Genomic DNA, 18081 nt, shown 5'->3' with positions numbered 1-18081 from the left:
TGGGAGTAGTTTACATGAAAATTAAATGATTTCAAAACAACTGATATATATATATTAAGTCTTTTATAATTACAAATTGTGTTACCTGTCACTTTTAATAATAAAAAAAAATCTATTATTTTATTCTTGACATCTTCTCTTCCTCATATACGTTGGTTGCGATCTAAATGTTATTAGCATCGACAGCCATGTTAGCAAAGTGTCGGGGAAAGTTGAAAGCATTGCTAAACTATCCCCTCCCAATTTCCTCCTCTAATTATGGTCAGAGGAGGGAGATTAAACAGTGCCAAACTGGCTGGATCTTTTCTCTGCTGCCAAAGAAAGAGAAAAAACAGCTGGAAGTCAAGACCACTGTGAGCCCATTGTAGATAAGAAGGGTGATGAAAGAGAGGTAGAGACGTCCACTATGACTTTGCTGACATTAAATTGACATCACCGTCTTTCATTTTTGACACCTATAAAGCCTGCCAAAAAAAAAACCCCAGTCCCCAGCAGAACTCTGCCCAGACCATTTAGCAATCCTGCTTCTCTGTGTAACAAATTAAATATTGTTTGCCAACACTGACCACGCAGTTTATTTCCTAGCCTGCAGGGGGTACTAAAAACATACTAAACAACAATATATTAAACACATACTATATATAAAGTCCTTTTGCATGATTCCAGTGTGGTGGTAGAAAATACAGTAACAAACGTTTTCAACGTTTTATTTAATGTCTACCTCCTTTACTATATAATAAAATAATGGTTTCTTTACTTTATTGTGAGATGTACTATGGGCAATTCTCCCCCTGGGCTAGGATAGGCTAACACCTCATTGCCCCACTACTTTTCTGGATTTTACCAGATAAAACAGTAGTAAAAAAGATGAAAAACAAAATAATGATAATCATTTCAAGATGATCTTGTTTCCGCACATTTGAGATTTCTCTGGGGTCATTTTATTTAGTGTGTATTATTAATATTATTATTGTTGTTTTACTTACTACTATTTCATTGTGCTTATCAGAATGCCTTAATATGTTAAATAATTCAATTAATTTATCCTCCTAACCATGTCTCTGTTCAAGATGTTTTTTGTAGATTTTGGTTGATCTATGTTTATAGATTGTACATAGGAAAGTTTGGTACCTAATAATTTAAAAAAAAAAGAAGCCTCAAAGTGCATGGAGACAACATTGGTAATGTGCTCGTGTAAAACGACGCGGTGGATTATATTCAATACACCTATCGTCATTGCTGATGTTACTGACCTTTGCATCAAGAGACTTCTGTAAACTTTAAAGCTAACTAAACATCTCTGTTATAAGGAAGTTGTATTCATATCATATTGTATTTATAATATCTATATCAGCCTCTCTCCTTATTGTTGCTGATGTATTTCTGTCCTCCCTTGTTTAAAGGACATGACGCTGCCAAATGTATGATGCAGAGACATGTCATTGTAATGGACAGAGTAGCGGATTTCCTTGCTTCAAGGACAGGAACAGTGCTCTTCCTCTACCCCCTCACCCCTCCAGGATTCTGACATATAAGTGCAAACAACACACAGTGTCAAATTGTAATTGCCTAAATCGTTTGCTTTTTTCTTTTCTTTTTTTCAGAGAACGAGAACTTGTTGCGTTGGTTCTTGGAACTCGGGCCAAATGTTCAAATGCGGTGAAAGCCTCCAGGGAGTTTAAATCAAAGTGTTTCTCGCAAAACAAATAAACATAAAGCCCAGAGTGAGATGAAAAGGAAGATGAGAGTTCATATCAATATACTAATTTCACCCTTTGAACTAACCCCTTGTGGTTTCCTTATCAGCCCCATGATAGCCAATGTTCTCCCCTTTCTCATTTCCTTGGCTTTTTGGATGCAGAGCTCTGTTTTTCAACAGAAGGTCATAGGTCCCTGGGGATTTCTTCAGCAGCTCTGCTCACAGCATTCTTTTTGTGCAATCTGCAGAGTAGGTGAATGGATTGTGTGCGCATTGGGAGTTTGCAGGTTTTGTACGATTATTTATATTTTCAGCAGCAGACCCCGGCGTGCGATGGAGAAAGCTTACTGACAGCGTAATGTGTCGTCGAGTGGGCAGCACAGCCTGACTCCCGTAATCTTTTCAAATAAACACTCCAGCCCCCTCCCACTGATTCCAGGGGTTATCAGAGAAAGTTCCCTGCTGCTCCGCGCCCAGAGAAAAAAAAAAAGAAAAAAAAACCAGCCGTTTTTAACACAGCCCAGTCTGTGCTCGTTGCATTAACACTCTGGGCAAGACAGGATACACACTCACACACGCTCTCAATCATATCTCAGAGTGGAGTCGGTGTGAGGAAGCAGAATGTCAGGGAAGGAAGTGCTGAAGCCAGTGGGAAAGCAGAGTTTGCCTCAAGTTCTTTACTGAGATTGGGATTGCTAACGGCAGGATTTTTTTTAAATTTCTATTTCCTTAAATTGAACAAAAAGACAAAAAACTTGTAGATACTTTATGTAACTTCTATATAGTCTCTGGGACCTGGATTTTCAAACGAAGAAGTCATATGTCAGAAGGAAATACGTGAAATTTCTTTGTCTCTGACCCCTCACCACTCCTCTGAGTATCTTTACTACTGAACCACCGGTGGAGCCATCAGGTTTATCACGCTGTAAGTGCAAAACTGTTTGATTTTTTTTTTCTTTTTCTTTATCATGGTCTTTTTTTACATTTTTATATTAACCGTCAATGTGTTGAAAATGTTCATCCTAATCATAGACATGAAAAAATTTGGTTGGAGTTGGATACGTGAGGAGAATTAAAGAGTGATGAGCAAGGTTAGATGTTGAAGTAGTTGATTTAACCAGTGAGTTGCCTATGTACTTTTAAGTAATAGTAATTTGTAAAATAAATTAATTTTGTTAACAAACTCTGTATTTTCACTGTAAAAATGTACCTTCCATAAACATTCATCTAAATGTAAGGTAAAAAGGTATGTGAAAGATAAGACTTATTTTAAAGGATTTTCTTTCATTAGGCCACTGCGTGTGGTCACACAAAAAAACAGAAAAGTGATACTAGCCTCTGAAGAATGTGTACTACTAAACTGACAATAATAGTTCACTACAACAGTGAGTTATTTATGTGAGCCAAAATGACCACTAACCAACGTCAGATGTTTTTTTTGGGGGGGGGGGGTGAACTGGTCTCACAGTTTTCCAGCTGCTACGTTTCATTGTTCTGGTTAGTGATTGTCCTGGAGTAAGAAGGTGGGGTTGGGTTGCAGCTCATTTCCTTACTGTGCAGCTATCTCTGTTGACTTTTCATGCCTTTCACCACGTTACATAAAGTGGGCCGCTACTTAATGGACAGACATTCCTTAGTGAGTGTTTTTAATGGCCTTTTTTAGCTTCAAACAAGACGAACAAAGATGGATTATGCGACATGAATGCTAGTTTCTCAGCCACTTGAAGTACTTGAATATTAAAGGTTTCAACTGTTGTGTAGGTACAGTAATTTAAAGTATTGACAAGCAATATGTATCCTTAATAAGGATGTATCTATCTATCTATCTATCTGTCCATCTGTCTATCTCTCCATCTATCCATCCATGGAGCATTGTCAAGTTCTTAGATTTTGTTTTTGATATCCCTATTTATTATTAATGAAGCAGCTAGCACTTGTTTATTTAATGAGCTATTTCTTTTTTTTCCCCCCTTCTGCAGATCTTCAGACCTCCAGAAACATGAGTCTGTCACGGAACGGCACACTTGAGAGGACGTTATCCGAGCAGACCCACTCTGAGTCGAGGAGCGCTTCACGAGTGGGGTCAGGAGTTGTGGTGCCTCCCCCGTACTCACTGGGTGCTAGTGAGGCTGCCGACTCCCCCCTGGAACTGAGGGGCTCTCTGGACTGCTGGGCATGCTCTGTGTTGGTCACCGTCCAGAATTTTGTTATTGCATTGATTAACTCAGTGCTGGCCAGTGTCATATTCGGCACCATCCTCACCCCTGCCCTCGCCATGATCGTCTTTGGTTTCCTCTGCCACTCCACGGTACTGACCCTTTGTAGATTTGAGTTAGTGGTCGATTCAGATGTAGGGTATACAATATATAGAAAATAGAAAATAATAATTCGAAAAATGTTTTGCACATGTTGTTGTTCAAAGATAGAGATATTCAGTTTATAGTTTTATTTTTATAAAGTTTTCCCATATATGACACACCTCTGAGAAAGATCTGTGTTTTCTCAGACATTCGATACTGTTTTCTGAGAGAATTGGATCACGTTGGAGATTGAGTCTAATTTTTTGCACATGTGACTAAGCTGGTTTCAATAATTTGTGGAGCGCATGGTGGGAGAAAAATAGAAGAAGCTGATCTGATGCACATTATTTTAAAGGTTCATCTTTTGTGAATTTCCAATACCGTGAATTTTTAGAAATGGCCTTTCTAACAACAAGAAAACTTTGAATAAATTATATAAAAAAAATTTATTATCATTATTATGAAAATTTAAACTCCTAACCTGTAGAAAAGCGTGTCTCTTGATTATTATGAAAATTTAAACTCCTAACCCAAGTGTCTCTTATCAAATCAGATGTAGCAATGAGTTTCATGTGAGACCATATTTTTGCAGAGAAGGTTATTAGGTTGCAATTTAAAAAAAGATAATAAGAAAAGCTCTTTTGTCATAGAGCCGTGTTTAAAGTCAACTCTCTTTGATTTTGTTAGCCAGAGGCTTGTCATCTGTCTGTCTGTAGGTTTATTTCTTCTGTGGCCTTTCTTGCCAGTCATCTTGACACGTTAAAAACGGTTCTAACTGAGAGCGTATGTCGCTGATAAAAAATAAATAATAAGAATAATAGCAATTATTATTATTATTATAAACTAAAATTGTTTATTATATTTTTTTTACCCTGGAGTACCAAATCATCCATGGCCCAGGACTCGGCTGAGGCCTAACGCTCGCCTGTTAAAGGTTTCCTTAGTGTTAAACACTAGTTCTTAGACATGACCAAAAGGTAAAAAAAAAAAGACTTTTTTAGGGATATTTACTAGCTTTTTATTTGAATTGTGTGAGCTTTTCCATCCCCTGCAACTTTCACAGCATCCTCCCTTAACTATCCTTCATCTCCATCTCTTGTTCTCCAGGTGCAGCCCCACGGAACATCTGTTTTCTGCTCAGACGTACTGGACGACACAGGCTGTGTGGCTCTGCTGGTGGTGGGTTTTCTGCTGCTCACTCCTCTGCTGGTCCTGGCCCTCGCAGCCTACTGTCGTCTGGCCCGACACCTCCAGCTGGGCATGTGTTTCATACCCTACAGCCGCGCTGTGTACAAAAACTTGCCTGTGTCACGTAACCAGAAGGCCGATGGAGAAAGCTGTTGTGGTAAAAAGGGCTCATCAGAGAGGGAGGGAAAGGGAAGCATTTGGGTGTAAGAAAATAGAGAGCGAATGGGAGGAATGGAGGAAAGGTGAGGAGATGTGAGGAGAGGAAAGGAGAGGAGAGGAAAAGAGAGGAAGGGAGGAGAGGAAAGGAGAGGAAAGGAGAGGAGAGGAGAGGAGAAAATACGAGAGTTAGGTTGCAAACATCAAGCTCTTTTTTTTCCTTTTTTTTTTTTTACAAATACAAGTATTAACTGCATCTACTTCCATTGTAAAAATCCATCATCATTTATATTCAGTGTATGGATGATATTGTTTTTTGCATTTATATTGTTACATACTTTGTGTATTTTTGTACTTTTTTAAAAAACTTTTTTTTTAAATACTGTTACTTAGCCATGAGTTAAACTGTAATTCGTTGTTCCACCAGAAATTATCATTAAACCCTAACATTCTCCTTGAAGACAGAAGAGGTTAAAGGTCAGCTTTAAAATACAAACAAAACTTAACAGCTGTGATGGAAAAATAAATGTGTGCACACATTTCTGTGTCTTTGACTGTAAATTAACAACAGCCACAACAACATAAAGACAGTTTCCCAAAAGATCACTCAATATCTATATGTAAGTGACTAATATTTAAATGTCATTGTCCAATGTATTAATTAGACAAATCTCATTGGTCTAATTAGGATAAAATGCAACATTATAAGGTTGCATGATCTGGTTGTAATGTCTACAGATGAGTAGCTACCATCAAACCGTTTCACAAAAATTAAACAAAAACTCAGTTCTTTTAAAAATATGTAAACATTTCTGAAGTCTAGAAAATTAAAATATTTAATTAAAATAAAAATACTAAGATCACATTTCTTTTTATTAAGAGATATAAGTACATATAACATTTTATTCATTTTCATTTTTATTGTGTACTGTTTCTGAAAACATTGACCTTTGAGACTTTTGTATGTACTCCCACTGTGTTTTTTATTAGAAAGTGTTTAGAATCACCCCATGGCAGAAAAAAAAAATATTCTAAATGCACAAGGAGAAAAGGGAAGCTGGTTTTTAGTTTAGAAAATATTGTGACGGCTGGGGAAGAAATGTCCATGTGGTGTAATATTGAAATACTTTTTCTGACAGTTCTTGGGTGCTGTGAACGCACCATGTCTTAGCGCACATGCGCAGTGTGTTCTGTTCCGTGTTTTGGACTCGACTAGCTGAGAGTTCTGCTGCTAGCAGTTTGTCTACCCTGTGGCTAACAACAGTGCCGGTTTCAGGTGAGCTAATAAACCGCTTTCTAATAAAATAAAAGCTGCAGTAAAACTAAGTGAAGTGAAGTAAGTAAACCCAAACGGCTTATAGTGTCATTGTTAACAGCGAATACAATTTAAAGAGCAAAAATGGCAAATCTCTTAAACAGCAGCGGTCCAAGTCTTCCTTTTTTTGCTTACTGCGCAATTCATCTTTTCAGGACCCACGTTGACGGGGTCCTTATTCCGTATCGTTCATAGTAAAATTGCCCAAGTCATTTTTTCCACAAATGGCGATATCAGCCAAACTCTAAAGCAACTCCCCCAACCCTCGTTTTTCTGAGAACGTTAAAATATGACTAATAAGGCAGTTATGCTGTTATGCTGTTATGCTAACGATATCAAACCTTATATCACTAATGGTGAAAAGTAAAACAGTGGAAGTTTTTTTACAGTGGGTGCTATGATTCTGTCCAACCACTAGATGGCAATAGATTTATCTTTGTCATTAATGTAAACGTTATTTAGTCAAAAAATGGAAATGTTTTTATTATAGACCTTTATTCATATATAAATTACAAATTGAAGGCTTTTGTGGTTATTTTAATGAAAAATTCAATTGTATAACTTTATAGTGTTGGATAAAAAATAACATTATGATTTACAGAGTGTTGTGTTTGATAGTTCTGAGCATCACATTGAATATTATGGAATTCTGGGGCAGGGTCAAATGTTTTAATTTAACAGGATTGGCTTTGGATGTTCATTAACAGTCTGTGATGTGGGGCTTTGTAGGGAGCTGTGAATGCACCCGGTGACAGGGTTCCACGTCCTGACTCATCCACCTGTCCCATGATTATGAAGTCACCACCTTTATGGGACAGAAAAGAACGACAGTCAGTCAGTAGGGTTACATTCAAGTATGAATTGTTATGTCAATAATCACAGTTCATACCTCGTCTGAGCAACGGGCACTTCCTGCACTGTGACAACAGCTTCACTGACATAGTTTCTCCCAATTGAGTGATTATCATTCGTCCTGCCTTGTAGGTCTTAATTATGGACACACCAATTTGGAGAGTGCCTTGGGGCCCAGGGGCCAGAGAAGTCACCTTTCCAGTTATCACTGTATGAAAAGAAGAGCCAGACAAATATTCAGTATTGCTCATTGGTAAAGTTGAGTGTTTCCTAGTCTTTTTTGAGCTACTGTAATAAATACTGTACATATTTTCTTTTAGAAAGCCAGACAAAAATGTCACAAAAGGTAGATGAATGAAATATTATGATCTTGTTTCTATTCGCTTGACTTGCCCAGTTTGAAACCTGGGCCTATTTATTTGAACATAACAAATATGGCAGTTTTTAAAAATTGACATGGTTAACTTACCAAATTCACTGGCGCAGAAACTGCTCTTAATTGTTCCCTGCCTTTTACAGGCTTGGGCACACGCTGGGTTCTGAGCAGCTGTACACAAAATATTGCAAGGTAAATTAGACGTACTTTGTGTTTACAAAAAAAAAAATTACAATTGTTTGCATTGAATTGCAACTTCACTCACCGGGTCTCTTTCCATTAGGCCTTGGCACTGGGACCGTCCTATCCTTGCCTGCGTTCTCTTGCCCACGGTTTCTGACAGGATTTACTGGTCTGTGTCTTTCAGTGGGCTTCGGTGGCGGAGGAGGTGGAACATACTTAGCTGTGGGAGCAGGCGGCTGAACAGGAGGAGCCGGACGTACTCTTGCAAAAGGTTTGACTGCCGGTTTCGATGGGATAGTACTGGTACCAGCTCCGGCGTTAACGGCTGGAATCTGAAAACCTTGAGGAACGCTGGTGTACTGGGCAAAGAAGCCATCCATTATGACACTGAGGTCAGACACAAACTGGACCAGTAGAACATTTCCACTGGTGAGTATTGGTCTAGAGAGGAAAATTGAAATTTACAAAACTTAAGTTGTGAATTTTGTTCTTCTTTGTGTGTCTTAAAATGTCCAGTATTAAGTATTTGTATTATTGTACTATTTGTGACCCTTGCTGTTAAGCATATATCCTATTTTCCGGACTATAAGTTGCACCAGGCCAAAAATGCATAATGAAGAGAAAAAAAAAACATATATAAGTCACTCTGGAGTATCACTGGTCTCACCGGTGCCCCCAAGCGCTTGTCAGTGTGAAAATAACAAATGTGAAATTATATTTTAATGTATAAGTCGCACCTGAGCATGAGTCGTAAACCCAGCCAATGGATGAAAAAAAGTGTGAATTATAGTCCAGAAAATAGAGTATAAAAAATGAGTAAAAATAAGGCTCAGGTGAAAGCAGAACAGAGGGAGATTTCATTCAGGGATAGTGCAACAAAGCGTGGTATGGAGGTTAACATGAAGGAAATTAGATCTGAAATCAATATGATAGTGGAAAAGTTAGGCTAATTAAAAAAAAGTCCATAAACCCCTATAAAATGTAACTCACTGTGGAGCCTCATCGCCACAGTATTTCCCAATCAGGTTTGAGTCGTCTTTCTCTCCGCCATTATAGAAAGCCACGTAGTCAAACCTACAGTAGGTGTCAGACTCCAAGGAGAACTTATCAAACTTCACATGGATCAGCTGGACAAAAAACCCAAAAAATAAACACCATCATCAACACTGACATTCCAATGACAGCGAGGCTAACCGAGCAACTCACCCTGTTAGGCTCCACTGTGATTAGCCACGAGCAGCTGGTTCCTGCTGGGTATTTCTTATCAGGCCAGTTGGGCGTCATGATTTCTCCCTGGGCTTTGGTTGTCTTTCCACCACAGAAAGGTGTGTCTGATACAAGGGTTAGTAAAATATTATGATAAAGTGTTGTATATTTGTGATCACCAGCGTAATCACGAGTACTGTTTAAGTACTGTTTAACTAGGCATACGTCTCAGTTACTCAATGTACTAGACGATGAATATTTTTATTGTCTAGTAGATGATGAAAATGATACATTCAAAACACATATAAAGGCCCTTATATTTTGCAAGTGATTTATCCATTGATCGATCTTCTATTGCTTTAGCCTATTCAAGCCCAATGGGAAGCTCTAGCTAGTCCATCTTAATGACAAACAGGAGGTAGGATACACTTTGGAAAAAGATTACACTACAAATATAATACAATCTGCCATAGGCGCAGATGGCACTAGACATGGGGGGGACATGACCCTCTCAGATTCATGGTGTCCCCGATCTGTCCCCCCCACTGTCCCCACATAAGGCGACAAAAATCGAGCAGTAGTGTTCCATTTGTGACATGTTAGTGTGCTACAGCTAATGGTGCGTTCAAGTTGTGCATGAAGAAATATAGAGAAATAGAAATATACATGTATCTACGTATATATGCATGTATATAAATATATATATATATATATGGCTGTTTATAGTAGTATTGCCGACAGCTTGGTCCCCCAAGTTCAAAAAATGCCATCGTTTTTACTCCAGTATAAATTTAAACACAACTGTACAAACATTTGGAAGAGCAATATATTAATCAACATTTTATACAGTAGGATTATATTACCTTTGTGGGAATCACACCCCAATTTAGAAGAGGAAAAAGCGGAGCAGTGTTTCACTGGTTAAATAATCCAAATATGTGAGAACAGTGCAGTGCAATCTGTAGCAAATTTAACTGCTTCATTTCAACATGTGTCTGCTCTTCAATGTGGGCTTTGATCGATAACATTTGATATAAATTCGATTTCTTTTTTCTTCTTTAAAGATGTGGAGCGTGAGTTAAAGGCAACAGCTCAGACCTTTAGACTTGAAATGAAGAGATGGTGATTTGATATAATGACCATTCAAATACAGTCATTACAAGAATTTATGATTTATATTTGTTTTAGCTTTTTAAGAAAATTTTGTTCTCCATTTTCTTCTATAAGAAAACCCCCCCAGAACGAAACGTATCATTATCCCCATGTGTCAAATTCGAGGCCAGTGGGCCAAATGTGGCCCTCCAAGTCATATTGTGTGGCCCACAGGAGCTTAACAACAATTTGATTGCCATATAATAAAGTCCCTGCTGGTGAGGTTCTTCACCTAAAAAATGTTGTTACGCAGAGCAGTATACAGTATTATGAACTTACTCCGTAAACTTAATTCGTTACGGATTAGTTACATCTATACAGTGTTACAGTTACTACCAGTTCCCAGGGGAACTGTATTGCTGATGTTGCTCCCCGATTAAAAAAATTAGTTTACACCCCTGTCATTATCATTCTAAGTTGTGGCCACATACCTTCCACATCTGGGTTGGTTCCACTGAAGTAGGCCACAAATCCCCTTCCCTGTGTCTCCCCATCCGTGCCCATCTCTAACATCATGGTGTTGCTGGTGGAAATGAGAGCACCCGGTCGAAATGTTCCACAAAACCGCCCCAGTTTTTGCACCAAGTTGGTGTTGCCATTGTAAACATCCAGATAATCGTAGCGACACTGTGAATCAGCCTCTATGTCAAAAATTCGGAATGTGAGCATGACCACGTTTCCCTCAGGGACCTAAAAAAAAAACCCCAGACCAGAATGAGGAGCGCGATGAGAAAAAACATGAAGTCAGTGTGTGGGCGTGCAGCATCATGACTAACTCACCGTGATACGCCATGTGCATTTACTGTTTGGTTTGTAAAAACTTGGGAAACCTTCACTCCCAACGAACCCAGAATCTCCCACCATGTCCCCACCACAGTGGAACACAGGCCTGGAAGGAAGGACACAGGGAGACAGACACAGACAGGACAGGGTTTGAAGTTTTGTTTGAAACTGCCACGTGGGCTTTTTTTTGGAAAATATTGTTGCTGAACACAGTCTGCCACTGTCAAAAATATGATCCCTACTGTGCAAAGAGGAAACCATATGTCAGTAAGTCAGCTCCAAACAAATTCAACTGAAAAGGACAGAACTTTCTTTATTGTTTTTGTCTAACTGCAGCTTGTGAATGGCCTTCTCCTTACTCCAGTACCTCAAATTCCATTTACCACCGAATTTGCAACTGGTGGTCTACCGGTACCGACATTATAATTTTTCAGCATCTGACCAAATGTGATGCGCTAAATTAGGACTTCTCTGATAAATTCAGAATAAAAGAAATTGTAGACAATTTCTCAAAATGCTCTAATTTGATTAGAAATATACAGACAAGATCAAATTTTGATTAAAAAAATTGCCCAAATATTTTTTATTATAATTTTGAAACATCTGACAAAAGATCCTGAAAAATTCCAAAAAATATTTTTTTCAAAAGAATTCTCAAAATACCTAAATTTGATAAGAAACATGCAGACAATATAACATTTTGGTAAAAACAAAAAATGCCAAAAGAATGTACCATAATTTTTAACATCTGACAAAGTATACATTATAAATTAGGATTTTATCGACAATTTTCCAAAAAATTTCTAAAAAAATTCTAAAAATGCTTTAATCCCCCACTCACCCCTTTATATTGGCAGTTCTAAAAAAATGTTAAATACTTAAGTCCAAATATATCAAATGGGATTCAGATCATGCCTTTCTTTTTTATTCATTAGGAATTGGCCCACAACCTTTAAACCACCAATAAAAGTATTACGGTAGTTCTGGGACATAACATCTAGATCTATTCTGCCAAATTTCACCACATGACCATTTTGGTAAATATTTCTTTAACTACAGCTTAGCACTCAACTCAAGCCTCGGCTCAAATGAAAAGAATAAAAAAAAAAGTCAATGTGCTGGCAGTTCTTTCACAAAAACACTAGCAAACCGTGGCTGACTTTTTTCAGCAATGAACTTTTTCCAAACCATTAAATGAAAGAACCTCGGGGAGATAAGGCTGCAGCTCAGATTTGAGTGAAAACAAAATCTCCTGATTTTAGTGGCTTTATGTGTCTGTGTGAAGGTCGCTAGCAATCATTTTCTTAGGGTTACGACTGTGGCCAACCAGGACAAATGTGACTCGTATATCTTTTGTATTATACTTTTTTTTTAAATAAAAGCTCAGTTTTGCTGAGTCAAGTTGCTACGATTTCGACCCCACGAGCAGAGTGAAATCATCAACATCTGCAGTGGATCAGTGTGGTTCAAATCATGAGCCAAACAACAAGTATGTGACCAAACAAACAGATCTGCGGAAAGATATCGTTACAGACACTAGAAAGAGTAGAGAAATTCGATTTTTCACACTAGAGCCATTCCTTTTAGCAAAGTACAGACTGTTTAACTCGATAGGAAGACTGTCGAGAGTTATCGAACTTCCATGGAAGCATGGACACTTAACAAACGCGTAACAAATCGAGCAGTATACGACTTAACAGCGAAATTTCCAGAATGCCGTCTTCAAACACTGCAGCTGCACCCACCTGGTGTAATTGGTCTGCTGGGCCTTGGTCCATCCTAAACTCAGATACAGGATCAAACAGAGAGCCCAGGCGCAGCCTACGTGCAACATGATTGCACACAAAGCAGAGTACTCTGGACAGGAGAGGGAGGTGGTAGAAGGACAAGAGAGGTGAAAGACAAGGGGGTCTGAGGGGGAGGTAACTGATGGGAAGTGGGTGGAGAGAAAATGGTGGGGAGGAGAGAGAGAATGTTAATGGACAGCGGTAGTTAAGAAAGGACAGAAGTAGTGAGATTAAGAGCCATGAGGGGGTGTTGTGAGTAATGACGGACAGAGAAGGGCTTTAATTAGAGCCAGATGTTTCCCCTGGAAGTGGCCTGGTTTCGGTGCAACAGAGAAGGCACGTAGCAGAAAAAGTGCCGAGTAAAGAAGTTACTGCACTTACTTAGTGGAAATCAACAAAGAATAACGTATTTTTTTCTTTATGTAAAAAGTCCAGTTTTCACGTTTAAAGTCATAGTTACATAATAACTTTTTGTTAAGTAAGCCAATATAACATAAATCAGGCATCTGAGACAAATCAAAACCACAAACCAAAATAGAAAAAAAAAAAAGAAAATAAACATAATACTCTGTCACGAAAAAAAAGAAAATAAACGTAATACTCTGTCAAACAGGAGGTACCGATCCAGTTCTGCATCTGCCAGTAAGTTCAAATGTTTTTCTTATGATTTGTTTTCAGAGTCTTTGTTTGAATCACGTCAGTAAATTCATAAGGCATCTGCAGACCTCATGGTTTTATCAATGGACTTTAGTGATTTTATTATTCTTACTTTCACGTTATAGAAGTGAGTGCTGTGTTCATTAGACACATTAAAGCCAATGAAAACCTGAACTATTACTAAAAAGTAAAAGAGGCTCAGAGAAGGAGCACTTAACACCGGGCCCAATTTTTTCAACATTCAACAATAGTACTGGAAACCGAACCATCAATTTGACTGAACGAAATGTAAAAAAAAAACAAAAGACTTTATTTGTATCTATTCATTAAAATGAAGTTTTTAAAAAACCCTACCATTAAACTGAAAATTCCAGAAAACAAAGTCTAATAAAACTAACAACCCCTTTCCTCTCACCACGTTTACTCTGACCCCAGGGGCCTACACCCCAGACTAAATTGGCACTTTTAGCTCTTTCTACCATTATTCGGGGCTGATGATAAAACAGCCCTTTGTCCTACTTTATAGTCAGGGAATCTGTCCATTAAAAAGAGCCCCTTTAACCTGCAACAAAGATGTAACACTTTCGTCATATTCAGCAGCAGGCATGATGCACAGCAGATTTTAAGCAGATTTTCCACAAAGCAATGACTTTTCCAGGTGCATGTGACACATGACTGCGTCTCTTATTCCAGCTGTTCGCCCCGCTTGAAAAACACTTCAGTTGCCAGGGCCCTACAAAGTTACAGTTTTTGTTCTGCTTATGCTGAAAGACTAAGCAGTCCCTGCCTTCTGACCTTGTCTGTTTGTGTTAACCCAAATTCCTTATAATCAGCAGCAAGAGGCAGGAATGTAATGTGTACTGCATACTGGGGGGTTGACGTTATCTGGGTGAACACAACTGTGTGTTGCCAATACATGTGGGAGTAGCAGTGACCTCTGCACTTTGCTGGAATCTGCGTTAAGTGGTGTAAGTTTCTGCAATAACTCTGTGAAAACTTCCACACTGGATTTGCATTCCTTTTCGAGCGACAGAGCGAATCTCAGTGGGTGAGCAGGGGGAGAAGGGGGAGATAGATGAGTAAAAGAGGAGCAGTGAAATGAAAAACAAGTCTTTTTTTTTCTTTTTTGTATGTACACTGGCATTGTGCCTCTCTATTTACATGCATGTGCAATATTGATACAAGATATTTTTGTATATACAAAAAAGAAAACAAATGAATGCACCGACATGGGGAAGGAGAAAACAACACAGAAACAAATATGTGTAGTTTTGCAATTCTACCAGAGGTTACAGACCCAGAAAGCCTTGGATCCTTCTGCTCTGTGTGTGTATTGCACTCCCCCACACACCCTCCACACGCAGTCTCTCGGTTATGGAGGGCAGCTCAGTAGAGGAGTAATGTTATCACAACTAACTTTGTGGAAGCCACCTGTAGACAAACTCTCAGATTCACTGCCTTCCAGTGAAGTAAAATCCCAAAATGCCGGCAGACCTTGAAGTGTAGCAATAGGTGATTTTGAGGATGAAAAAAAGTGGATGTCTCAATAAAATGAAGACATGCTGTTAGTTGGGAGGTGGACTCTTCATTGAGGACTTAAGAAACCTTAAACTAAATTAAAAAAATAGAAAGAAGTGGGAGTTCTGGTGTTAGCTACAGTTTATCCGAGTTAAAAATAGCAATAGAAATTCATCTTTCGATGGACTTTTAAAATGTATGGTGGGTTTATGGCTGTCTAGGCACTGTTGTGACTTCGACGCCCTCTGCTGGACAAACTCTGAGCCAAGTTTGCCTGTTACTTATGAACAGAGGATACTGTATCTTTGCATGTGCCAGTTTGTGTAAGGAAGCTAATGGGGGGGAGGGGCGCACATTTTAGAATAATATGACATGTCAAGATGAAATAAGTGTTTAAACCTAAGAAAATAAATGCAAATTATAATTGTAATATAAGAGATTCCAAGACAACATTCTCAGGATGACTGACCAACCAACGAGCAGCTCAAACCAATACTAGCCAATAGGATGAGGGCGGGGGTGGGACATGTGCGTCTCGATGACGACGGAGTAGTGTCGTATTTGTGCGATAATTCACCCTCTGTGGGGTCGATAGCTCCCTAAAATCCATCTTATACGCCCTCATAACATGGATGGGTCAATCAGCACGAAAGCAAATGGTTTGTGCTGACAAATACGGCGCTTTAGACACTTTCTCCCTTCTAGTTTTACAGCCAATGGACGCGCGACGTGGTGACGTAAACGTAGCTCGCAGTGAGGTGTAGCGTGCTAAAACATTGTTATAGTCCATATAGTGCGTGCTAAAACATTGTTATAGTCCATAACATGTAGCGTTTTGCCTGTCCGTCTAAATAAGTAAATTAAACGGTCATATCTGAACCGGTGTTCTGTCGAATTTGTATGTCTGTATACAAATTTGAACGCTAAAGCGATCGGTTTGTAGTTTTAAACACATACAGAACATAGACGGGGTTTTTAATAGACAGAAATGCATGACCTCTCATTTTAGAATAATCCTTGCCTAATTTACTATTTGCTTTTATTACAAACTAGTGTGCCTAAAATTTAACACGCCAGAATACAGACAGCCAGACATGACGGTGTATGACCAGTCTGACACAGAATTAGTGCAGGAGTCAGCTCATCATGTTGAGCAATGATGGATATGGTAATCATTCAAACAACTCACTTATGTGTTTATTCATATAGGCTCTGATGTGACTATTTATCATCATATTAAAATACAATTGCAGTATATAACCTAATATGGTTCTATTTTGTACACATTTCTTGCACAGGTGCCTCTCAGTCGTCATTATGCTCAGTAGCCTCTGATGACAGTCATCCTGAATTGTGTGTGTGTGTGAAGAAGCAGCTGCTGAAGAAGGAAGCCAGCCTTAAAGGCCATGCCTTACAAACTATGATGCAAAAGCGGTAGGCAATGGATATCACTATTGAGTCCAAGCTAAATGTTGTTTCATGTCATGGAGAATGTTTAAAAAAACTCTTGATATTTAATGTAGGCTATAATATTTAATAGTCTAAATGTTTAATAAAAAATAGCCTCAATCTAATTTTATTTATTAAATTGGCCAAAATATTTTATATAAAGCCTGGAGGTGAGCACATTATGCAAGAATATGGGAAAACCAAGTCTCTCACAGATGCCACCAGACGACAGACGATTAACATTCTCACTGCTGAGATGACAGAAACCCATGGGTAAGCATTGATATTGATATACAGATAGATGTCTCCTTGGTTTTCCCACGTTTTCTGGACACGCCAGGACTTGTACAACATCTTAATTCAATTATTTCATGGGAATTTCCGGTATAGCCACAATGCAGTAACTCTCATTGTTACTCTTTGTTTGTATGTGTCTGTGTTACAGAACGAGCAAGATTTCAGACTTTTGTTTGGATAGACCACTGCCAACATATTCTTGGAGAAGTGGCCAACTTCTGTCAAAGCTAAAGTAATAATGGAGAGTCATCGACTTGTACCCACTACAGAACTCCTGGATTTGATGCGCAGTGCAGAGTCAGCGGCTGAAGTTGAGAATGGTACGACTTTGTTTACTTGATATTTCTGATTGCACACGTGTGCAGTGCCCTTTTTGGTAATGGTGCTTACTGCCCACATTTGATTGTCTGTGGCAGAGTTGAATCTAAAATGCCCCTGTTTTTTTAGTTTGATTATTGAATTGTTTTGGTTATTGTGCTGATTATAGATGGAAAACTGTTATTGCTTACTGTGCCTTTAATTCCAATTACTTTTCAAGAGCATCTCCATGCATATGAAGTGAGTAGGTCAAAGCATGATTTTGTTCACTTTCATGTGGACAACCTGCAATATTCTAGGCCTTTTGACCTACAAAGGTCATGTGGAGTGAATAACTCTTCATTATTCATTGTCCCATATTGCTTTCTTTTGTAAGCTTTCATTTTTATTTTAATATATCACAGAGACAATGCAAATATGGAGATCACAGGCACCTTAATGATTTCTAAAATAAATACTGGCACTGGTAATACTATGTTATATCCTGTTTGTTCTCATTTCATAGTACATCACAGTAATTCTGTAATGCTACTTCAAATGTAGTAAAAGCACAGAGAATCTAAGGATAAAGAGAATTACACATTAAAGTGTCTTTTTTTTAGTAAATTTGGAGTTAACTGGGTTCTCTTCAGTGTAACCATATTACTCTGAACAGTGTAACTATGCCACAGTGTTAAATATTTGTTCACATTCCATTGTTAATATTTGCACAGAGTAGAGTAGGATTTACTCTGAAAATGTTACACTGACCATAGAGTAAAATTTGCACTAATTTTGAGTGGGACCAAATGTTATCTGAAACAAAGTTAAGTTCAACTCTTTTTATTTTTTTGCATTTTTTGTGA

General features: G+C 38.4%; 2 protein-coding genes and 1 long non-coding RNA gene across 3 annotated transcripts; 2 read left to right on the top strand and 1 right to left on the bottom strand.

Moving 5' to 3' along the window:
- Window positions 1-2260: 2260 nt before the first annotated feature.
- On the top strand, window positions 2261-5882 carry tmem88a (transmembrane protein 88 a). The gene is made up of 3 exons (XM_025065597.1): window positions 2261-2624; window positions 3679-4007; window positions 5107-5882. The coding sequence occupies exons 2-3, from the start codon at window positions 3699-3701 to the stop codon at window positions 5392-5394; spliced, it is 597 nt and encodes a 198-aa protein (XP_024921365.1). The 5' UTR covers window positions 2261-2624; window positions 3679-3698; the 3' UTR covers window positions 5395-5882.
- Window positions 5883-7134: 1252 nt separating this feature from the next.
- On the bottom strand, window positions 7135-13111 carry pcolcea (procollagen C-endopeptidase enhancer a). Its single transcript, XM_008332177.3, has 9 exons — window positions 12956-13111; window positions 11208-11316; window positions 10859-11117; window positions 9276-9400; window positions 9060-9196; window positions 8152-8510; window positions 7980-8057; window positions 7548-7718; window positions 7135-7463 (listed from the first exon to the last, which is right to left on the bottom strand). Exons 1-9 carry the CDS (start codon window positions 13042-13044, stop codon window positions 7333-7335), a joined length of 1458 nt encoding a protein of 485 aa, XP_008330399.1. The 5' UTR covers window positions 13045-13111; the 3' UTR covers window positions 7135-7332.
- Window positions 13112-13645: 534 nt separating this feature from the next.
- LOC107990078 (uncharacterized) lies at window positions 13646-17711 on the top strand. The gene is made up of 3 exons (XR_003052886.1): window positions 13646-15831; window positions 16471-16606; window positions 17067-17711. It is a non-coding gene; the product is annotated as an uncharacterized LOC107990078 (long non-coding RNA).
- Window positions 17712-18081: the final 370 nt, after the last annotated feature.

The sequence above is a fragment of the Cynoglossus semilaevis genome, chromosome 19 (genome assembly GCF_000523025.1).
Source record: "Cynoglossus semilaevis isolate Cse_v1.0 chromosome 19, Cse_v1.0, whole genome shotgun sequence".
Lineage (NCBI taxonomy): Eukaryota > Metazoa > Chordata > Actinopteri > Pleuronectiformes > Cynoglossidae > Cynoglossus > Cynoglossus semilaevis.
This window is presented reverse-complemented; position numbering and strand designations above follow the sequence as displayed.

Bases quoted from the DNA above. Each gene is read 5' to 3' on its own strand.
- tmem88a (XM_025065597.1), top strand. From the start codon at position 3,699: ATGAGTCTGTCACGGAACGGCACACTTGAGAGGACGTTATCCGAGCAG. The intron at 4,008-5,106 runs GTACTGACCCTT...CTTGTTCTCCAG, and splicing joins GTTTCCTCTGCCACTCCACG to GTGCAGCCCCACGGAACATC.
- pcolcea (XM_008332177.3), bottom strand. From the start codon at position 13,044: ATGTTGCACGTAGGCTGCGCCTGGGCTCTCTGTTTGATCCTGTATCTG. The intron at 11,317-12,955 runs GTGGGTGCAGCT...CCTTCCTTCCAG, and splicing joins CAGCAGACCAATTACACCAG to GCCTGTGTTCCACTGTGGTG. The intron at 9,197-9,275 runs GTGAGTTGCTCG...TTTTTTGTCCAG, and splicing joins TCACAGTGGAGCCTAACAGG to CTGATCCATGTGAAGTTTGA.